General features: G+C 41.6%; 1 protein-coding gene across 5 annotated transcripts in view; it reads left to right on the top strand.

The window, feature by feature from the left end:
- Nucleotides 1–23561, top strand: part of ZSWIM8 (zinc finger SWIM-type containing 8) — a 102873-nt gene that overhangs the window by 42474 nt on the left and 36838 nt on the right. For 3 of the 5 annotated variants that reach the window (XR_006939535.1, XM_046942875.1, XM_046942874.1), the window contains 16 exons: nucleotides 1664–1836; nucleotides 3534–3641; nucleotides 5950–6031; nucleotides 7074–7194; nucleotides 7543–7744; nucleotides 8559–8734; nucleotides 12236–13244; nucleotides 15007–15138; nucleotides 16065–16247; nucleotides 17614–17797; nucleotides 18345–18443; nucleotides 19383–19507; nucleotides 20786–21017; nucleotides 21766–21918; nucleotides 22611–22833; nucleotides 23028–23317. Coding sequence is in view for 4 of the 5 variants with exons in the window: in XM_046942875.1 (XP_046798831.1) it covers nucleotides 1664–1836; nucleotides 3534–3641; nucleotides 5950–6031; nucleotides 7074–7194; nucleotides 7543–7744; nucleotides 8559–8734; nucleotides 12236–13244; nucleotides 15007–15138; nucleotides 16065–16247; nucleotides 17614–17797; nucleotides 18345–18443; nucleotides 19383–19507; nucleotides 20786–21017; nucleotides 21766–21918; nucleotides 22611–22833; nucleotides 23028–23317 (3492 nt within the window). In the remaining variant the exon portion in view is untranslated. The remainder of the gene's footprint in view (nucleotides 1–1663; nucleotides 1837–3533; nucleotides 3642–5949; nucleotides 6032–7073; nucleotides 7195–7542; nucleotides 7745–8558; nucleotides 8735–12235; nucleotides 13245–15006; nucleotides 15139–16064; nucleotides 16248–17613; nucleotides 17798–18344; nucleotides 18444–19382; nucleotides 19508–20785; nucleotides 21018–21765; nucleotides 21919–22610; nucleotides 22834–23027; nucleotides 23318–23561) is intronic. The other 2 variants (XM_046942876.1, NM_001195600.2) reach the window with 1 other exon arrangement.

The raw sequence follows: 23561 nt of genomic DNA, 5'->3' as shown, positions 1-23561 counted from the left end.
ACAAATAAAATATGCATGGTAGGAGCTTGAGAAGAGTGCATAGCTGTGACCTGTTCTTCTCTAGCACCTTTAGAATATTTATTTTTTTCAGTGCTATAGAATTGCTGCATTTACAGTTTGTGAAGTGCTTACTTCACTTGTGTGAAAATTAGGGCATTCTGGTGTTAGTCTGAGGTGCTTCCAGTGTACTAGAAGGACTAGCTCCGCTGTTTGGGTTGTGTTATCCAAGTGTGGAATATAAATTAGAACTGTAGCTAGTAATAAGCTGTGCAGCAATTTTGTGGTGAATGCCTTCTTTTGTTTTGATTCTGTTCCAATTGCTAAAATGGCTAAAGAACTTGGGGGGCATTATGTGTACTAATCAAAATAATCACCCGCATCAGGAAGAGGATTTGAATTCTGGTGAGCAGGAGAAGTAGAAAGGTTAAATAAGGTAAGACAAAGTTTGCACTGACGTGGGGATTGTAGTTTGAGGAGGAAATACTGCACATTGTTTTAGATGGAATTTAGTAGGTCATGCACTCCAAATGCAATCTTTGTAATAACCTCACAGTGTTGTAATAAAAGCTTAATAGTGTGGATTTGTAATGTGTTTACCTGTGCTGATGAGGGAGAAATTTTCAGTCATCCATCACAAGCCATATTTTTTCACTTAATGTAGATTGTTGGACTGAGTTTTGGTTGTGACCTTTTGTGCTTTCTATGCTGCTTTAAAACTGAATTTGAGACTAGCAAAAAGGGTCTGCGGCTGGCACTCACTGCTGTAGAAGATGATTTACTGGTGATTGGAATCTTAAAGGCAAACAGAGGATTCATGTTCCTGATGGCCTGCTTGTAATATGTGTGCCTTTGGACAACCCTCGGCTGTAGAGGAAGACTCATTGTATAACTGGGACGCATAGCATATGGGATTACATAAAGCCAAGTCTCGTTGAAGTGTTTTGTTATTCTGCCTGAAATTAGATTTGTAATTCATGTATTTGTTCACAGAATAGTGGGGCTGGATTCTTTCAGGTGTTGTTCTTGAATTTTTTTCTTTTTGTCTATTCTAATTTAAGCAGGTGGGATTTTTTGTTTGTTTTCTGAGTACATGGTTTACAAAAATGGGATTTTTGCAACAGTGTAAGTAGGTATGTGATTTAAGAGAAATCAGTAGCTTCTGAAGGCACAAGTTAATAGTAAGTGTTGAGGCACAAGTGCTGCCTTCTTTAGTGCCCTACAAAATTGTGAAAATTGATAGAGTTGGAAGTAATTCTCAGGAAGTCACCTAACCTGCTCTTCTGCACTGTCGCTGGAGTCAATTAACACAGAGGCCATGCCTGAAGTATGTATACCCTAACTTTGACCCTGCGTTCAAAAAGTCACACTTCTCAGTGGTGGCTTTATTCAGTCCTGCTTTTCTTTGTAAAATGTGAATGAATATATTAAAATCTGTTTGGTTTCTTTTAACCTTTTACGGTGTCTTATGTCTCTCTGCTAATTCTCTACCATAATTGATTGGGAAGAAAGAAGTGCTAGAGACTCTGAACTGATGTCCATCCCAGTGTGGGTGTTGTTGCCCGACATATTATTTTGCTGTTTAAATGGCACATACTTAAATTTTCATGCTATGTGAATCTGTCAGGCATCACAATAGTAACTTTGGACTTTTGGATTTTAACAGGTTTCCATCTGAGCGCCACTGTGGTACCCCCGCAGATGATGTCACCCAAAGGTGCATACAATGTGGCAGTGATGTTTGACCGATGCAGGATCACATCATGCAGCTGTACCTGTGGAGCTGGGGCCAAGTGGTGTGCTCACGTCGTGGCACTCTGTCTCTTCCGGATACACAATGTAGGCCTTTAAAGACACTTCTGCTCTCCCCCAGCATCCTCTTCTCTGAGTCTCTTGTCATTACAATTTTATGCAACATGCACGCTCTGCAGGGGAATTGTTCTTGGCACTCCTTTTGGTTACAGATTGTGTGAATGTGCACCCGTGGTTGCAGTCCGCAGTGTGAGTTGACTGAGACTCTAAACAGCAGAACCTCCTTTGGTAATGTGCAAGTTGCTCAGAGTAGATACAGTTGTTTCTGGGCCCTTCCTGTTTGTCATTTAAATGCTAAAGTTATTCATTCTTTCTCAGTTCTGCAAGGAGTGGAAGATCATCAATAGTTAGTCTTTTATTGAGTCTTGGTAAATGTTGGGTTTGAAAGCTCTTTCTTTAGGTTGTAGGATCACTGAGAGTGCAGAAGGGAAGTAACTTTGATCACTACTGGCCTTTATGTTCATCCATTAATGCTGAGACATATAAGTGTCATATTGATCTGTAGATTTCAAACATTCAGTATGGTTATAATTTTACTTGGCTGCTAGCATTCTGCATGGCCTTGTATAGAGGAAAAAGTAGGTATTTTTTGTTCCAAAGATTTCTGGTAAAAACAGGTACAATCAACATGCAGTATACAAGTTGGGGGTTCAAACTTATGTAGTGGTTTATTTCTTCAGTCTTTATGTAGCAATGGGGGGATAAAGTGTGGATGATTGAAATAAACTGAAGGTTTTCTGCTGCCACAGATTATTCTATAGCTAACATGGTTATGACCAACCCCAGTTTCTTAAATGAGTGCTAGTAACCTGATGAAGCTTGATAACATTTCACAGTGAGTAATCGTAATAGGCTTAAATTCATCCTTAGGTGTAATCACTGGAATATCAATTCGCTTTCTATACTCACAGCAGAAAAGTTAATTAAAAAAAAAAAAAAGAATTGTGCTTCAAGATAGCTTCATTTTAAAAAGTGGAAACTGAAAATTTTCAGTAACAGTATTTACACTCAAAATTTGTATAAGATAGAAGTGACCAATTTCCCCCTAGTCCTTTCTTCCACCTGAAAGGTAACAGCAAAAGCATTTTCATGTTTGTGTATATTAGCTGCTGAGCAGCAAGTTACAAGCCAAGGGATATTGTTCTGTGTAGATAAATTGATATCAGAAGCATCCTTTTTATCAAAGTGCATTTTCCTGCTTCCAGGTTAAATTTTAGTTGCGTTCCATTTGGGTACTTCTTAGTCCACATAGTGAACAAAGTTAAGAAACTGATATTTATTTTATGATTTGTTGTTTGAAGATATGGGAAGGGGTTGGTTTTAAGGAAAAAAAAAAAGTCTGTAATGAGATAAATGAGGCAGTTGTGAGTCTGTGAAACGGCCTCCCACAGAGCTGGTTGCTTTGCCAGAGCTTTAAGAATTACATCCCATTTTAGAGGTTTGTTTGCAAAATCTCTGCCAGTATCTGTGCAATTGCTAGAAACAACAGATCTTAAGCACAGCTGCTAAGGCAGTTTCTTTGACAGGCAACTCTTAAAAACAGTTTTGATAAAATGCAGACAGCTTATTTGCATCTTATCTGCAGTGCTGTATGTAATGATGCGAAAAGACCAAGCATGATATGCAGCAGCATAACCGCTGTTCCTGCCACTTTGTCCACTTAGTGGGCACTTCGTTATGCATGGTCTGTTCATGGCAATTTATATATCCTCTTCTTTATCCAGGCATCTGCGGTGTGCTTACGAGCGCCTGTTTCTGAGTCCTTGTCTCGACTACAAAGAGACCAATTGCAAAAATTTGCTCAGTACCTAATCAGTGAACTTCCACAACAGGTAAATGGGGACAATCAATAGGACTGACTTATTGTTAAATTCACTTGCTGTTATTTTGGATGAATTTATGTGATGTCTTTTGTTACAAGATGACTGGTTTTGCTATTTGATTGTAAGTTGCTGGTAAGGTTTTCAGTTCTTGCTCTTTTCAAGCTTGTTGTTCTATTATTTAGCAATTGTCTACTGCTGAGTGAAAGATTAGAAGTGTCTTAAAAGAAGAAAGAGGAGTGCTGTCTGTTTGTATTAGCTTGAGGAAGTAAAGTTCAAACACAGTAAAATAACTACAGGGTGGTGAAAAAGTTTGGTGAGAATAAATCAGGCTATTTCTTTTTTTGTGCTTTTTGGTTGATTAAATGAATAAGACTACCTAGGGGGGATGCGTTCTATATGCTCTAGGTAGCTACTTTCTAATGCATCCAAGGGGTCACCTTTTAACTTCCCCCAGTGCAGTCTCTTGGTGATCTGCAAGAATCATTTGGGTTATGGAAAGTAATAGACGTTACGTATTGTTAGTTAAAGGCAAAATCTGCTCTATTATTCTTTAAATAAGAGAGTAGTTCAAGGTCAGGTCATTTCTATAATCTGTCTAAAATGCTTACACATATTGCGCAAATGTACCTAAGTGACTGTGAAATGTTTGCATTAAAATTAAAAATATAAGGGCTTGGCAACCTTTAATGCTTGTCCAACCAAAGGAGGTTGAGAGACACTGCCCTGCACGAATTTGTCTCATTTCAATATTGTGTGCATAATGTCTAAGACTTGTATTACTGTCAGCATGTACTGACATATTATGATAGTGTCCTTGAGACGCTAAGATAGTCTGTTGATAAAACACCCTCTAAATTTCCTACAGAAATACTAATCTTCTTAGGAAACAAATCATATAAAATGAAAATGATGATTTAAAGAAAACCCAACAACTAAACTAAGCCACCTTTTTTGATGCTGGGAGTTGAGCATCAATGTTGTGTGTTTCTTGCTGTGTTAAATGAAAGACTGCTTCTCTTCCCTCCTTAAGGACTCAAAGCATTATGTGACTAGTCTGATGTTTAATAAAGGAGATCTTTAAAAAGTTGATAGTGGTGATACTAGTTTCTTGGGTAGCATGTGAGTTGCTTGATATAATGCTTTCACGTATTCTGTCTGCTTCTTTTTGCAGGATTTGTCTTTTCTTGTGTACTGGCTGTGTATCCAGGCATCTGGACAATTTAGTAATTACTATCTTGCCAGATAGTCTGATACAGTGCTGCCCAAAAGAAAAGTTTAGGTTTTCTTGGCAGATGCATCTTAATCTTTGTTACGTAATTCTCTTGAAAAAGGGAAAGCATGGCCCAAACTCTTCTAGCAGTCTCATTGCCAGTCACTGAGATTTCTGAATGGAGATACTTTGATAAACTGGGACTGTATCTTGACTACGTTACAAGGGTAATACAGGACATTCACGTGATTTTATTTTGTAGAAATATGAAATGTCCACAGCTGTTGTATGGAGGGAAGTGAGGAAATATCAGATTTTCTGCTGCAAGTCATTTAAATCCTAACTTCCTAAACTGTTCTAAGTTCTCAGCCCAGACTTAGATTGAAAGTAAGGGAAGAACAGTTTCCTGCTATGCATTTTTTTGTTGTTGCTGTTCAAAAAGGCCACCTTAAGGGTATGTCTACTTAGGACTGCACAGTCAGGTGCGAGCCTTCTCTGCTTATGCACTGAACTGACTAGAAGCTATGGCTGCATTCATTCAGTGCTGACATTGCATTAGTTTACTGCTGACTTTAAGTTAAAATATATATGATCTCTCTGTGAAAAGCATGGTAAATGAGCTAAGGTCTTCCTGAAAAGTTATGTATAGATGTAACTTACAGTTTGCACCCATGTTCCTATCAGCTTGGTTTTGAGAGAAATGATGTAGGAACAAGAAATGTAGAACGTTTAAAAGTGCAGGAAAATGGTGACCTTGACTGTGCTCACTTCCATACCTCACAACATTAGCTGTGGTATCACTCTGTCTCCTCAAGAAATGAGAAAGCAACTGATAACCTATGGTTCTTTTGTGTACTTCTTAGGGTGCGAACATAGGAAGTAAGTTTTGGATGTTATGTTTGCTTTGAGAAAGGAGAGGGAAGTAGAACACCTACTTTGCTGTTGTGTAACCTTTAGCACCCTCTATCGTCCTTTCTGAAAACGTGACTGTATTTGATACTTCAAATGTTGTGAGTCCTTTAGTTAGGAAAATCCAGGCAGATCTTTGGCTGTTTATATTAGGGTAAGAAACACTGTTTATACTGAAAGTTTCCTTCATGTTTGCAGATTCTTCCAACTGCTCAGCGCTTGCTGGATGAGCTATTATCTTCTCAGTCAACTGCAATCAATACAGTGTGTGGAGCCCCAGGTAACCCTGATACATGTTATTTCAGTTATCTGTGTTAAAGACAGAAAACAGATACATTTCTATTGCCTTGAGTTTCTGAACTGATAGGTTACCAAGTGTCTGGGATTGGAAGTGAAGAGAGAGGAAAAGGCGTAAGTACAAGCAAGCATGTAGTGCAGCTGCAAGAAATTGTTGTTGTAATGGACTCCTTGGAGTAACTTCAGAGAGGCAGCATCAGACAATGCACTTTGTTAACAGAAGATTTTTCTGTTCAACTACATTAGTTCCTGGAAGTGTTGGCTGGAATGAATCTCTCCTTCTTTCAAGTAGCAGGTTGATTATTGGTAACACTCTAATGAGTTAGCTGTGGCTTGGGCTAGCTTAGCCATGTCTTGGTTATCAGAGAAGTTACAGTGTATTCTGATTTTAATGCTGCATTACCCTTCTGGTCCAGAATTTTCCTAATATCCAATATGAATACTCCATTTTTTATTATTTTTATGATCTTGCACTACCAATACGTGTTTGTGACTCCGAGTAGCTGTCGGCTCTTAGTGATTGCCCCTCACTCTCTTCTTCTTAGTCAGAACAAGCCTGGCTTCCTCAGTCTCTCCTTATAGGTCAGTGTTCAGTGCCTCTATATCCATCTGCTGTAATCCTGTCTGGTTTGTGTTCAGGTTGGTGCCTACCGTAATCGCTAAATTATTTCAACTAGGCAGCCATTTGACTTTCAGTCTGTATTGGTGCATGGGGTTTTCTATCCCAAGTACAGAAGTCTGAATATTTTTCTCAAAGAAGTTCATGGTTTTCTGTTGGTGTAATCTGTACATTTCTCCCAGTCTGTCTGGCTGTAGTGCTGCTGTTTCAGCATGTCAGTCATGGCTCCCAATTAAGTGTTATCAGTTATTCGGATAATTATATTATTTTGAGATAGTTCTGAATAATGAGTTCTGTGATGGGTGAAATAAACTGAATAACACTGCTTCATAGTCCCTATAATCCCCGTGGTTGGGCACACAGAGGAGAATCTCTTCAAAACCTGTGTATGTGTTCTTGTGTCAAGATCCCACTGCTGGACCTTCTGCGTCAGATCAAAGCACCTGGTACCTAGATGAATCTACCCTGAGTGACAACATAAAGAAAACCCTTCATAAATTCTGTGGACCCTCTCCTGTTGTTTTCAGGTAAACTATCTTTTCTCAAAGAGAAAAAGGAATGTTCATGTAATCTGTAAATTTATTCACTGTTTGGTGCATACCCTTCCATGATGCTATGCTATAAAGGGTGCTTAGTTTAGAGGAAATAGTATTTTTGTGTAGCTTGTCCAATATTGCTGCGGTGGAGCACACTGTATTTGCACAGTACCTTACTTGTGTTCTCAGTCTCATTATACGTCTTCTCTTTTAACTTATGCATGGCTGTGCCATCTAAGGTGCAAACCCACTTCTGGACATAGAATATATTCAGGATTTTGTGTGGCTGTGCTTGCCTTCATTTTTCTTTTCATCCCTGCGCTTCTGTTTTATCCTCAGTGATGTGAATTCCATGTATCTCTCTTCCACGGAGCCGCCGGCTGCTGCTGAGTGGGCCTGCCTTCTGCGTCCCCTGCGAGGGAGAGAGCCTGAGGGAATCTGGAACCTACTTTCTATCGTGCGGGAGATGTTTAAGAGACGGGATAGCAATGCTGCTCCTTTGCTAGAGATTCTGACTGACCAGTGTCTGAACTATGAGCAGGTACAGGCTGAGCCAGTGACTGATCCCTACGTATCTGTAGAATTTATGTCTGAATAACTATTTTATTTTTTTTAACTGTCTGTATGCATTATGGGCATTTGCTTCTCCCCTCCACATTTATTATACTTTGCTCCTGTGATGATTCAGCGTTCTCGCAGCAATGCTATATCCCCCAAATGCCTCAGCCTTTTAAGTAGGAACATACAGAGTCTGCAGTACTTTGTTCAGCACATTTGATTTGATTTCTGGCTAGTCAAGATGATTTATTGTAATGATTTTTTTCTAAACTAAGTACTTCACACACAAACTGTCGTTTTGACAAAACAAAGAAATGTGTTGGGCAGTAAAATCTCATGTTCTTTGGTTTTGATGTGTTTGAGTCATGAGTTGTTTGATATATTTTTTTATTAAGGTAAGGAAAAAGGTGTCCCTTTACAGTTCAGGATACTTTGTAACATAAAATGCAGTGCAGGTTTCCTTATTATGCATCACATACCTCAGCTTCTAGCAGGGGAAAGAAAATACTTCATTTATCACATTTGTTCACTTTTTTTCCTCCAGATGGGAAGGCCTTTAGCAAGAGAACCTCTTGTGAGTGCTTTGTTCTGCAGATATGGGCCTTCTAAACAGAAGTAAATAAAAATTGAGAGGTTCTTACGAACCAGTACTGCTTTAATGCTCATAGTTATTTTGGAGTCATATGAAAACATGGTACTGGCTACAGCTTCTTTTTCCTTGTGGGTATGAAGTTAGGTGAGAGCGGGAGCGGGGATGTTAGCCACAGCACTGCTCCACTGAACGTTTTCTTCTGCAGATAACTGGCTGGTGGTACAGCGTGCGGACATCTGCGTCACACAGCAGTGCTAGCGGGCACACAGGACGCAGCAATGGCCAGTCAGAAGTAGCTGCTCATGCCTGTGCAAGTATGTGTGACGAGATGGTGGTTCTTTGGAGGCTGGCTGTCCTTGACCCAACTATTAGTCCACAGAGGTGAGCAACAGAATCAGCTAGTGTGTGGGAACTAGGACTCCTTAAGCAGTGCACTCCAATCTCACATTTAGTTTTGTGATATGTGTACACAGAGTTTTTGACTGTAGATGTGTTGTTTGTATCATTACCTCGTTAACTGTTCAACCATTACACAGTCCTTCTGCACTGTGTGCTACATACAGTTCAAGAGCAAATTGCTTTTAACTGCTATTGCTGCTCACTTCTAGCAACATCACAATGTGAATAATAGGTTGTTTTCTGGGCGTTTTGCTTTACACAGGAGTGTATGTCTGCATTTCAGTGTCTCAGTGGAGAACATGTCTTTGAATGGTAATACAGGCTACCACTAAATTTTAATGCTTTTTAAATTTAACAATTCAGCAGTTTGAAGTATTTCTGTTTAGCCCAGTAATCTGTGATTTTCTCTTTCAAGAGGAACCATTTCTTTACTTTCTGTGTTCTTAGGGAACTTATTCTCTACAGTGCATTGGCAAACAGTGTCACTGGTGTATCATTTTTTTTTATCAGTGTTCTCAATTGTCTGAGCAAAGATTATGAAGCTTAGACAGGTTTCTAAATCACATCATGCAGTACAACTTGATTAGCAGTTGAGTTATTGATTACTCAAGTTGAGATACCGTGGTCAACATTAATAATTTTTTTTTTTTTTAGTATATGCAGTTTACAAAGTGCAAAATATACTGAGTTTGTCTAATGTGATATATGTGGTCAGAAAATGTTTTTCGGGGCAAATGAAAAGATGATGGTATTTTAAATTCAGTTACACGTGGACTGCATTTGCTTTTTGTGAATTGTTGTGTAACATGAGTAAGATGCCTTATCTTTGGAAGGTACACCAGGGATGCTAACGTGGCTGCAGTTTCTGTCTTGTACAGTCTGCAATATGAAGTATCTAAGTACAGGAGATGAAGACAAGTCAAAAACTGTAGGAAACTGGGAATGAGGCTTAAAATAAACACAAACATCAATTGACTCGCATAGAAAAATAACATAAAAGGTTTTAGCCTTTAATAAAGTATATAGAAGCGCTACATGTATTCACATTCAAGTTATCTGGTGCAGTTCAAAATTGCTCAGATCTACTTGAATTCATGCATAATTGAAATACTTCTGCTTAATTTCCTGTTCTCTTGGCATTTAATAGTCACCAAGAAGATCCCTCTTTTATCCATCGTTGCTATCCTTTCCAATGAATTGTAAGGAGACTTGCTACTGCATTTTTAATTCATTGCAGGTGCTCATCCTTATGTTACCTTTTCTGAGCAATTCTGTCTCTTCTGAAAATCCTTTCCTCGAGCTCTACCAGTCTGCTCCCTCGTAATTAATTTCTTCAGGCAAATGGAAGCAATCTATGCTGCTGAGCTGATTTTTTTTTTCCCTGTAGTCTTTGCACCTATTTGATGACATTGTTTTCTGTTGCTTTTGATAGGTAATTTGAGAGGGTTAAAGTGTTGGGCTAGTTCCTCAGATCTCTGAGATCTGTGGCAGGAGCAGGGTAGCAGTTTATTGAGACGCTAGGCACGCAGACTTTTCTAGAAATGTATTGAATGAGATCACCTAAACATCACTACCCATTCAGACTAATTTGCCTGTTTAGGCCATATGTGAGATTTGGAACTGCAAAATGTGGAAACATTTTGACCTTCCTGTGGTAATATGGGGCATGGGACTACCTGCCTGTATGGTACAAGGCAGAGGGTATAACTGCCACTGACCAGTTTTCAGATCACCCAATAAAGGTATTGCACACAATTTGGTAACAAAGAATCATCATAGAATGGCTTGGGTTGGAAGAGACCTTTAAGAACATCTAGTTCCAACCCCCGGCTATAGGCAGGGACACGTTCCTCTAGACCAGCTTGCTCAAAGCCTCATCCAGCCTGGCCTTGAATGCTTCCAGGAAGGGAGCGTTCACAACTTCACTGGGCAACCTGTTCCAGTGTCTCACCACTCCCACAATAAAGAATTTCTTACTAACGTATAGTCTAAATCTACCCTCTTCCAGTTTATAACCATTTCCCCTTGTCCTGTTGTGTTACATGCCCTTCTAAAAAGTCCCTCCCCAGCTTTCCTGTAGGTCCCCTTCAAGTACCCCTTTCTGAGAATAAGGGCTTACTGGAAAACTCTCGTAGTAGGCTATTTCCAAGTAGAGATGCTTCCCTTTTGGCTGCCAGCCCTTAAATGAGGTTAGGGAGGGGTGGACTTAGGGTCTATCCCCTCTGGTTAGGGGATAGGTGACTTGCTTGCTCCTGTGCTCCCAGGGCTGGCTACACCCCTTCACCAGGTGCTCAATCACTGGTTCAGGCCCTGACCTGACAGTTCCCGCACACTGCTGTGCAATTTAGATGAATTTAAGCCTACCAGCTTGTTTCGTTCTCAGTTAAGCATCAATTATTTTTGTCTTGCTTGTTCTGCAAGCAAACACAAGATTTGCAGATAGTTATGTCTCCTGAGGATAACCTGCTACAGCCTAAATTAAATTTTAAATGGGCATATCAGGGTAAGATTAATGCCTGAGAGGTAGACTGGGAGGTCCTGTGTGGCTTAGGGGTTCTCTGGGCAGGTTGTACTTGACTGGAGTAGTTAGCAGTGCCATTTCACAGCTCCTGCAAACTGTTTTATCTTAGAATATCCCTAGTTAGAAAAGACCTATGAGGATCAAGTCCAGCTCTTGTCTTCACACAGAACCACCCAAAATCCAATCCAGTGTCTCAGAGCGGTGTCCAGATACTGCTTGAACTCTGGCACTTGTGCCGTGCCCTCTGCCCTGGGCAGCCCATTCCATATCCACCACCCTCTAGTGCAGACCCTGTCCCTAACCCTCAGCTGCCCCTCCCCTGACACAGCTCCATGCCGTTCCCTCAGGCCCTGTCGCTGTCACACAGAGCAGAGCTCAGCACTGCCCTCTGCTCCCTGTGAGGAGCTGCAGCCGCCATGAGGGCTCCCCTCAGCTCCTCTGCTGAGCACACCCAGGGACCTCAGCTGCTCCTCACACACCTTGCACTCCAGGCTCCTCACCGTCTTCATAGCCATCCTTTGAATGCCCTCTAATAGCTTGCTGTCCTCATGTTATGGCACCCAGACCAGTGTTGGAGATGAGGCCACACAGAGCAGTTTTATGCATAATTCCAAGAGCACTTCCCCATGGCACTTTCTGGTCAGACTGCTGAGGCTCACATTGCCAACTCCTTATTTGAGGCAGGTAAAAAAACAAAGCAGACAGTGTTTCAGTTTAAACCTCCCAGTTTGTATTGTGTTTTTTCGATGGTACTGTTCACACCTTGTTTCTGTGTCGTGGGCCTATCTAGGATTTGGTAGTTTTTAGACCTGTTTCTTTTTCTAGTCTGTCTTCTTACTAACGTTGTCTATACTTGATTCAACAAAAGAGCTTTCTGAATAAGAGGAGTGGCTTAAGAGGAAGTTTGTTGCTGGTGCATCTTATGTCTGCTCTCTAACCTATTGTTTTTCTTGTTCTTTTAGGCGCAGGGACCTTTGTTCCCAGCTCAGGCAGTGGCAGCTAAAGGTCATAGATAACGTTAAGAGAGGTCAGCACAAGAAATCCCTGGAGAAGCTATTCCAGGGTTTCAAGCCAGCAGTGGAAGCCTGTTACTTCAACTGGGAGGAAGCTTATCCTATCCCTGGGATCACCTATAGCAGCACTGACAAGAAAAACTCATTCTGTTGGGTGAAGGCCATCCAACAGAGGAGCTGCCGGTTGCAGTGTGCAGAAACTGCTTGTGAGGCTGGTAGAGCCCATGGACAGGAGCCTGGGGGACCATGTCTGCAGCCTGGGGACAGGCTGCGTCCCTCACCCCAGGAGCCAGCGGTTCGTCCGAAGGAACTCACTGGAAAGCGGAAAGTTGTCTCTGAAACACCCCAGAGAGTTCTGAGACGACTTTCGGCAGAAGGTGATAAAGCTGTGTATAAGACTGCAGTGAGCAAAGCTAAGTTGCCAGTGAGCAAAGGTTTGACCAGTAAGCATAGTGGGAAACGCCGCATGAGCAGTGAAGACAGCTCCTTGGAGCCAGACTTAGCAGAGATGAGCCTGGATGACAGCAGCTTGGCTCTGGGTGCAGAAGCCAGCAATACGTTCAGTTTTACAGAAAGCCCACTGAGCAGAAGCTACAGGGATGCCTTTGAGGAGGATGGTGGGGTGTACTTCTCTGAGGGACCTGAGCCCAGCGTCAGGAGCAGTTCCACAACCAAGAAATCAACCAAGGATCCTGTGGGGGAGATGGGTAGCGGTGATGACGACCTGACTTCTGCAGATGAGAACAGCGGTGGTGTGAGCCTGAAGCCAGAAGAAGTAGGAGAGAATGGTGCGGCAGGTGGAGGGGATGACGGAGAAGAGGAAGATGATTACCAGGTATACTATCTGAATCCACAAGAGGTAGCCAAGGAAGATGATGACAAAGCTGAAGGGGGAAATGAAGAGGAGCAGGATATATTTGCTGGAATAAAGCCTCTGGAGCAGGAGAACCGGATGGAGGTGAGCAGAATCTAGTTCAAAACATTGTTTTTCAGTTTTCTTCGTGTATTATGAACCTCATGTTCTCTTCACTCTCCCAGGTGTCACAGTTAACCTAGCATGTTGTTATGTCTAGTGATTATTAAGCCATCATTACCCCTTGTATCGTAAGATATCTACAGTCTTAATGTGGTAGTATCACGCTTGTTTTCCCACAAGCTTAATTCCCTTCTACTGTGCTCTCTTCAAGCATGTCCTAATTTTAGCTGGTCCTGTATTGCAAATGTGGGCAAAACTGTGTGTGTGTGGTTGTTTTTTTTTTTTCCTAGCCATTTAGAAACGGCAAAATAATGAGCAGAGTACTGCAGAGGGTCAGTACCAGGTCCTGTCTCGTTTAACATCTTAATGATTTAGATGTTGTGATAGAGTGCACACTTTGCAAATTCACAGATGACATGAAAGTGGGGGGAGTGATGGATACACAAGAGTGTTATGCCTCCATCCAGAGGGACCTTGTCAGACTGGAGATGTGGGCTGACAAGAATTTCTTTGCTCAAGAAATGCAAAGTCCTGCCCCTGCATAGCTCCAGGCACTAGTACGTGTCAGGGGCTACCTAGCTGGAAAGCAACTTTGCAGAAAATGACCCAAGATTCCTGGTGGATATAAAGTTGAACATGGGTCAGCTATGTGCCCTTGTTATTAAAAAAACCAACAGTATTCTTGACTTCGTTAGGCAAAATATTGTCAGCAGGTTAAGAGGGGTGATCCTTGCCCTCTGCTCAGCATTGGTGAAGCCACACTTAGGGTACTGTATCCAGTTCTGGGTCCCCCCATGCGAGAGAGACCTGGATGTGCTAGAAAGAGTCTAGTGGAGGGCCACCAAGATGATTAAGGGATTGCATCATCATTCCTGAGAAAAGGCTGAGAGAGCTGGGACTGTTCAGCCTGGAGATGAGGAGGCTTGGGGGATCTTATCAGTATCCTGAAATACCCAAAGGGAGGGTGCAAAGAAGACAGAGGCAGGCTCTTTTCACTGGTACTCAGTGCCAGGACAAAGGCAATGGGCACACAAGAGGTTCCATGTGAACACCAGGAAGCACTTCTTCAGTGTCCAGAGCACTAGCCCAGGCTGCCCAAAGAGTCTGTGGAGTCTCCCTCCTTGGAGATGTTCAAAAACTGCCCAGACATGGACTTGGACAGCCTGCTCTGGATGTCTCTGCTTGTGCAGAGCTGCTGGACCTGATGACCTCCAAAGGTCCTTTACAATCTCAACCATTATGTGATTCTGTGAAAATTGAGCTGAAATTCAAAATAAATAAGATCGAGGAATGCCCACCAGGAGAAAAATCTACAACTGAATAAGCAGAAGTTCTTTGGAAGGCCAAAGACCTCCTGTATCTAGTTAGATTAGAGACAGTCTAACTAGACATTGTCACATTGCTGTAATAACCTCAATATACATTCAGGGCTTGCACCTATATAAGCAAGCAGTGAAAAAGGAGATACATGGAAACAGGTATAGTCAGTCAGTTTCCTTTGAGTTATTCTCTGATCTCTTATAGCACTTAGAGGGAGGAAGGGAACTATTCATGCAAGATAAGCATTTTAGGGGTGCACTTAAAGGAATGGTGGTGAAGGCTGAGGCAAAGAGTTCACTGAATGTGCCTGCTGAGATTACTTGTGAATTGTGTTTTACTGAGACTTTGAGAGAAGTGGTTTGAGCAGGTTACCTCTAACCTGAAGGTGCATGGTTTGAATGTGATTACCTGTTCTTTCTTACAGATCCTGTTTGCCTGTGCAGAAGCCCTGTATGCACATGGATACAGTAATGAAGCATGTCGCTTAACTGTAGAACTTGCCAGGGACCTATTAGCCAACCCTCCAGATCTCAAAGTGGAGCAGCCACCAACTAAGGTAGTGAATACTTACCTAGTTTTGTGGATGGAGGGTAAAGCAGAAGAAAGATGTGGGATGGGCACAGCAGCATTCCTAGGCATTTCTTATATACTGTGATTCAGGGCCTTTTGATGATGTTGTCACTGAGTTGAACTTCTCTGGGTATCATTCACATACCTGATCGCTGTGCACTTGTGAGGGAATATAAAGGAGAAAAAATGTAAGAGGCTGTTCAGCACGAGTTTGAATTTTTAAGAAACTCGAGTTTTGTTACTGGTTCCTCAGCCTGGTTTGTTAAGAGCTGCAGCTTTTTTAGGAATCTGTTTTGAAACTGGTTGAGCATCTGTTAAACAGGATAAAGCATCCTGCTTAACATCAATTTCAGAGAATGTTTTGTTTAAGAGATACCTGCTATGAGGTGCTATGAGATTATACAGCAACAAAGTCTTGATTTTTGTGTAGGTTTGTGCAGGAGACATGCCTGTTTCATGTGTTTCTTTCTTAGCCTTTTCTTAGTCTCCTATTTCATAATGTACACAGGAAATGTTAGGAGCTTTGCTGTTTTAGAATGCAGGATTGGATAGGAAAGAAAAAAGCATAAACTTCTGGAAAATTACTTGTAGTGGCACTAAGCAATGTTTACTGTATGGAAGGGCTCCCCTGGAAGGAACCAGGCATGCAGCATCTGCCTGCACAGCATCAGTCCAATAGTGGACATGCATGTCATCAGTAGGTCAACTCTTTATCACGTTGTGCTGAGATGAGATAGGGGGAGGAGTGATGGTAGTTAATAACCACTGGGATTTGTTATTGCTCAGCAAAGGAAATCACCTTTTAAGTGTGTTTTGTTTTTCTGTTTCTTGATTATTGCAAAGAGTAGGAGGGCAGGCATAGCGTCATTTAGAATGTTCAGGGAAGCGTCCTGTTACAAATTCTTTGTCAAGCAGGGCAAAAAGAACAAGGTATCAACCAGCAAGCAAACGTGGATGGCAACCAACACCTTGTCCAAAGCTGCTTTCCTGCTGACTGTATTGAGTGAGCGGCTGGAGTACCACAACCTGGCCTTCCGAATAGGGATGTTTGCTCTGGAGCTGCAGAGACCGCCTGCCTCTACCAAGGCACTGGAGGTACAAAACATTTTAAAGGCAGTATCCATGATCAGCATTGTGTTGCTTGAATGCTTATGCTTGTGGTTCCCGTTTAAATTCTTGAAGCTTGATCATGCTTCTGTATGTTCTCTAAAAATTGTTTATACTGAGACAAAATGGATTGTCCACAAATCCCAAGCATGTGTTGATTTGCCAGAAACTTGATTAGAAATACCATTTCATTTGGGGTTATCTTCACTGAAAGGACAACCAGACATCAGTGCTAAAAGGCCTATGATTTCACATGAAGCTAGAGTCTTGAAAGTGTTTAAATGCGAACAGTATATTTTAGGACTATTTTGTTTTAAATGGAGCAGTTTACTTCTTGTTATCTGAAGTATGTTTCCAGTTTGCTTGGCCAATTTAGGGAGAAAAAACCAACCATTTGTAAACTGAATTGTCTACACTTACATTGATGAAGTGCTTTGAAATGTATTTCTTAGGATGTACTGCTGCAGTTGTTTCATGTTTGAAAATTGTTGCTCTTGCTGATATTTCATTTGTTGGCACACGAGCATGTGCACAGTGCAGATATAGTTTTGGACACTGCCTAATTACTTCTAGGCTTCCTGTTTAGAAAAGAGAAGTGCTCAGTTAAGACCTTGTCTATGTGATTTGCAGCCACATTGCTTTGAATGCAGTGTTGAGCAGTCCCCGGAGATGTATATTATTGCTAGTAATCCACCAAGTACACTTGTTACACTGATTAGCTGTACTTCTTACAGTCTGATAACAAGATTAAGTGTGAGATTGGCAGTCACTAGCTGGCTATGCTGTTTCAGACAAAACAATCACTTTCAAATTTTCAAAATGGAACGAATGCAGAAATTGCATAGAGTACTACAATGCAGTAGGTCTTTATCCTGGTATGCTGTGCTTGCTGCCATCCCACGCTGTTATTCTCTAATGAATCCCTCTTGTATCTAATGGGTGTATTTCTTAGCTTAGCATCCTTTTTTTCCTACAAGTCATCATTTTTATAGTAGCTTATCTAGTCAAGCACTTCTCCTGATGTTCCTTTGATAGCTCAAGAGTGAAAAAGGAGGCTGTGTATAAATGTGAGTCAAGACCTATATTACACTTGAAAACCTGATCTGGTGGTTGGCAAGCCTGCCCATGGTGGAGTGGTTGGAAGTAGGTTTGAAGATTTAAGGTTCCCTCCAACCTAAGCCATTCTATGATGATTCTGTGATGTGTGTTCACTGTGGGAAGAATGGTAAAGATGGCTTGGCTGCTAAAAACTGCTGTAATGTAATGAACCAATAAAAACTATTCCATACTTCAACATACGTATAGGGAAAAATGGTGCTGATGACAGCTTCTGTTTCCTTGTGGATGCTACCAGGTGAAGCTGGCGTATCAGGAGTCTGAGATCGCAGCCCTCTTGAAGAAGATTCCCTTGGTCACCAATGAGATGAATACTATTCGAGGAAGAGCTGAAGAACTGCGAGAAGGAACGTTATGTGATTATCGTCCTGTCCTGCCTCTCATGTTGGCTAGCTTTATATTTGATGTCCTGTGCACTCCAGGTACTGTCTGTGTTGGCTTGAATGTGCAAAGGGAATCTTCTGAGATTTCAGATCTTGAGGGATTTTCAAACAGAAAATGTCCACTGGATAATAATAACTTAATCTCTATTCTTCCCACACTGTTGCTTGCTCTTGCTTCCATGTTGCTCTGAAGGTATAAATTGTCTCTCATTCTTTTTACATTTGGAAGCAACTGAAAATTTACCATATTCCAGCACTGCTTGTGTGCTTTTTTAAAATGGTTAAAATGATTGACTTTTCTGCTATTATGATGGTTATATTCAGAGGAAGATAATATAAGTGCAAGATTTAAGAAAAGAAACCAACATCCTGAGATTAGGTGACTGACTTGGTGATATTCCTGCCTGGTTAGGAGCCTTCTGAGTTTAGAGGGAGAAAAAGAAAAACAAGGTATTGTCTTGAAAGTGATACAAAGATTAGGAATAGGAACATGGGAAGCTCTGCAAATTCAGAAAGCTCTCAGAAACAGCTGTTACCCTGAGATCCTAGTTCTGAAAGCTGAGCGCTAATTCTCTTGTCTTTTCAGTGGTTTCTCCTACAGGCTGTAGACCCCCAAGTCGTAATTGGAATAATGAAATGCCTGGAGATGAAGAGCTTGGTTTTGAAGCAGCCGTTGCTGCTCTTGGTAAGATTTTTTTTTTTTTTTTTTTACCAGAAAAGCTTTTTCTCATCCATGTTTTGCATCTTCTTTCATTTTGGGTGGTAAGAGGTGATAGCTTGTTCCAGTTTGGCACAGAAATGAAAGTGTTTGCATGGTTCATCAGAACTAGATGCAGAAAGATTCTGCATGCCAGGTTTTGAGGTGCCTTGGGAAAGCTGTTTAAAAAAATAAAAATGAATAAATGGAAGGGTAAAATGGGACAGGAACTGAATGTTAAAGTAGTAATGGTATCTTAGTTTTCTTTTTGATCTTTTGTGATGGAAAACGTATTGTTTTAATGAAGATGAGCAGTTTCAGAGGAAAAAAAAAGGCAGACATTTCAGAAGAGGTTAGGCAATGATGGTGAAATACTAGCAGAAGTACTCTTAAGCGTGTTATCATGTAATTTAAGGTCTTAGAATACTGGATTCCTACCTCTCATTTATAACAGCTTCAGTGACAAACCAGTAGTTATACATATTCTGTTGGCAGAAATGTATACCTGTTTTAAAGCTGCATGAATAGAATGGGTTAAACAAGACCGGTCCTCTGTTGCCTCATCTCTGAAAGGACAAAGATGAGTTCTGTGTGGAGCAGAAATGCTGGCTTTGTCGCATCTACAGAAAGTGGAAAAGCTTGTTTCAAGATGAAGTTGTGGACATGTCTGGCCTCTTCTCTATGGCGTGTTCTGATCATATTGCTCTGACAGTTGTACCGTGCTTGGTATTCTGGGGACATATAATAGCTCCTATATAATGTTTATTCATGACCTATTTCTGAAGTTAACAGAAAAATAGGAAAAATCCTTCTTTTTCCTGCCCATGAGGTGAATAAAATAGTCTGAAATGTATATATGTTGCTAAGGGTGTGGTGTAGTCCCATGGGCTTGCTTGCCTTTTCATCCCTCTCTTTTCTGGCCTGTAGGCATGAAGACAACTGTCAGTGAAGCAGAACATCCTCTGTTGTGTGAAGGCACTCGAAGGGAGAAAGGAGATCTGGCACTAGCCCTGATGATTACTTACAAGGATGATCAATCGAAGCTGAAGAAGGTGAGCCTCCCTTTAAAAGGGGATGTGGAGATGCAGGGTAAACTGTGGCTGTGCTTTGATGTATTGCAGAGTTTTACCAGTGAGCATAAATCACTATGTCGTGCACTGATGATTTGCAAGCATGTTGTTAGTTTTTATATTCTCTCACTGAGGCAAAATCTGACGGCACATTATGCATTGCCCTGGAAGAGGCACTCTTACCAAAGGTTTCTTAAGCTCCAGTTGAGAGATGATTTCTGACTGTAGTTTATGCTTTTACTTGGTTGCTAAAACAAGGCTTCTGTCCCAGGGGTTTTCAGTATGCACTGCATCTGTTGTATGGGGATTAGCTCTGTTGTGCTGCAGCATTTTTTTTTTTTTTGTTTTCTTTTAATCTCTCTCTTATAGACAAGTTCAATCCACCTGTGCCTTAATGGCCCATGCAAGAGAGAGTACAACTCTGCTCCCACTTCATGACCCAGAGGAAAAAACTTAGCAAAAACTGTTGGAGCTTCAAGAAAATTTTTATTTATCCTTTTTATTCAGAAACACTTCTCCCACTAAGAATACTATTAGTGTATTTCTCTCACCCAAAGCTGAAGCTTTTTTGTTGTACTCTTCTCAGTTACGAGGATGAACAGGGAGGTTATGATATCAGTCATCTAAAAATAAGTGCTCTGTCAGCCCAGTGATGTTCGCTCCATGTGTAGAACAAAGAGTAGAATTGGACAAACACAAAAAATACAGTCAAGCTTTGTTCCCCAGTTCTGTAATAAGCAGGGTGAAGAAGGTGTTACTGTAGGTTGGTAGAAGGCAATTTGTCTTGTGTCTGAAAGTTTGAAGAGGCTTTGCCAGTTTCTCAGTAATTGTGTGATGGATGTTTTGGATGCTGAGCATGAAAAATTAATCACTTAAACAAGAACATGTAATGACAGACACTAAATGTAGAGTCCTCTGTTCTGTCCTTGATGTGGCAGAACTGCTTCTGTAATGTCAATTTTGGTGTTTTTCAAGTGAAGGCAGTGGCTTTTTTGAAGTGAAACTGGGGATATTACTGAGTGCAAATGAACTGTTGCAATGCAGGCCATATGGCTCTCAACTGTGCTTAGCTGATCTTCAGTGTGAGGAAGGGCTGCCTCCTTTTTCAGTAAAAGCATTTTCCTTTTTTCTCCAGTTGAGTGGAATTTATAGTCTTCAGGGAAACTGATGTAGTACTTTCTACTATTTATTAGTATAATGCCTGTTCTCTTACTCATCTGAAAAGCTCTTTTATGTATATATTTTTTCTTGCTGTTAAAGATTTTAGACAAACTTCTGGACAGAGAGAGTCAGACTCACAAGCCACAGACTCTGAGTTCCTTCTACTCTTCCAGCAAGCCTACAGTAGCAAATCAAAAGTCTCCTTCCAAACATGCTGCCCAGTCTGCTGCAGCTATCCAGCAGCTTCCAGGGACTTCAGTTGCTCAGCAAGCTGGCGTAAGCCCAGCAGTGCAGAGCAGTCCTGAGACCTTTGTGGAGAAGAGTTCACAGGGTAAGAGGTGATATGTAAAGGTTATACTGAAACCCTTTGGTCATCCATGTAAAACCTGAACTGCGAATTCACATCTGTATTGAATAGTAGTCAGAATGATTTATATTACCACCTGGCTGCTTGGTGGTTACTAGAATGTCATATCCCCCATTGTTTGTCTGAGTCCATTTCTGTATGCGTTGTTGCGTAGAGATTCAAGGTAATTTTCAGGCTTTCCTGTCTTGAGCCAGCTGTGTTAGCCAGTTACCATAAAACCACTACAATTCCGTCTTTTAGGTTTATAGCAGAGGTGCAGTGTTCAAAAAGTTACAAACCGAGTCGGATGCATTCATGCAAGATAAATAACTAAAATTGCTGAAGGTCGTTAGAGATAAACAGTATGATTTTCTTCTAGCTGCGCTCACACTTTGGTTTACAAGCATTACATGCAGGAAAGTGGATGCTCGCTTAACTCTTCCCATAGAGATGAGTTGTAGCTGAGGATAAATACAATAAAGTTAGGGTTACTAGAGCATTTTTACTGTAAATCTTTGTGTGAACACAGTTGTGCAGCAAATTTTACAAATCTTGTGTTATTAAGCTTCCATGTTTTTAGCCTAGTATCCGATGAAATGCTTGATAGGGAAAAAATTGAGATTATCCTGCTCATAAATACCCCCAAATTTCTAAAAACCTTGCATCTTTTAATAATTTTCAAGATGCAGAAACAAATGGTAATGTTTAGCTTGTCACTGTCCTGTTTATGCAGAGTGCTCTCAGAGGTCCCCCTGTGAGCCAGCTGGGGAATCCACTGTCTTGAAACAGGAGGGAAAGGTCCCCAGTCGTCTGGCCCTTGGAAACCGAGGTGGATACAACGGGAGATGCTGGGGTTCACCCGTCAGGCAGAAGAAGAAACACACAGGTAGTAACTAACACCTATTGCTGTGCTGGGCACCGTGCTGAGGTTTCAATTGCTCCCTTGCTCTTTCATTCCGCTTGTCAGCCTTTCCTATACTACAGGAGCAGTTGATTATCTTTGAGGTGTTTGGCATGGAGAAAAAGGTTTTGATTCACAGATTTCCTCCTCAGCCTCTAATGAATTGCAGTTTACCATGTGCCTGTGTTTCTCACAGCAGCTATGTTCTGGCTAATGGATCTGGAGTAGAATGTTTGTTGTTCTCAGGAAGCAGAGCGCTGTGCTCCTGGGTCCAGAAACAAATTTAGAGGAGCTGCTGCCTGATGGACTTCTCTTCAGAAGGTTATAAGTTAGAGGCTGAGGATGTGGAAAAAACTTTGTATAAACTGTGCAGCCTACGCCAGGAGGGCATCTGTAGAACTTAAGTTTGTATGTATATTTGCATCTTGTTGTTATATTCTGCCATAAAGCTTAGCAGATGGAGTGAGTGGCTGAGATATGGTGCTAAGGGGAAAATAAAGACACATTGTTCTCAGACATTTCTGCTTTTTTAATCCAAGAACTTCAAAGTGATATCTGTGGCCAAACTGACTGATTTCTTCTCTTCCAGTTTGCAAAGTTAAATTCTCACTGACATGACTGTCAGTGATGCATGGGGTGTACCTGCTGACATTACTGTATGTGTTCTGGTGTTGCAGGCATGGCTAGTATTGACAGCAGTGCTCCTGAAACTACCTCTGACAGTTCTCCAACGCTCAGTCGGCGTCCCCTACGTGGGGGATGGGCAACAACATCCTGGGGCAGAGGACAAGACAGCGACAGCATCAGCAGTTCTTCAAGTGATTCACTGGGATCTTCCTCTTCCAGTGGCAGTAGGAGAGCCAGTGGGGGAGCCCGTGCAAAAACTGTGGAGGTTGGCAGGTAATGAATAGTACAAGATGCGTAGAGGCAGCCTTCCCTGATGTCAGGGGACTAGCATGTATGTGTGCATTAGGAAATGCTTTCCTGGAAAAGTTTCTTTGTTTTCTCTGGATCCTAAATATAGGAACTTTGCACCTGAGCTAGAGAACTTGGAGTACCATTGCTCTCTGAGAATTTCCTCTTGTTTTCTCTAGGTATAAAGGGAGGCGGCTGGAGAGCCATGCTCCTCATGTCCCGAACCAGCCTTCAGAGGCAGCTGCCCACTTCTACTTTGAATTGGCCAAGACAGTCCTTATCAAAGCAGGTGGAAACAGCAGTACCTCCATCTTCACCCACCCTTCCTCCAGTGGTGGGCACCAGGGACCACACCGCAACCTTCACCTCTGCGCCTTTGAGATTGGGCTGTATGCACTAGGGCTGCACAACTTTGTGTCTCCCAACTGGCTCTCTCGAACTTACTCCTCTCATGTCTCCTGGATCACAGGTTACAGCAGAACGTAATTGGGAGGCTGTCTTTTGGGCAGGAAGGGGCAGGGGGTGAGCTTGTTCTTGAACCTCATGATGCTGGCTAAGCACCAGTGACTTGCACAGTGTTTTGTTTCAGTTCTCAAGAGCCGTAGACCCTTTCAGGTTCCTCTCATTGCCTCAAATACATCTTTAGCTTCACTTTGATGATGATACCTTCACTTACTGCTTGCTTATCAAGAGCTCTTCCCTGTTCTGTGTTT

The sequence above is a fragment of the Gallus gallus genome, chromosome 6 (assembly GCF_016699485.2).
Source record: "Gallus gallus isolate bGalGal1 chromosome 6, bGalGal1.mat.broiler.GRCg7b, whole genome shotgun sequence".
In the NCBI taxonomy this organism is placed as follows: Eukaryota; Metazoa; Chordata; class Aves; order Galliformes; family Phasianidae; genus Gallus; species Gallus gallus.
Note: the sequence above shows the minus strand (reverse complement) of the source record. Positions and strands in the feature narration are given on the sequence as shown.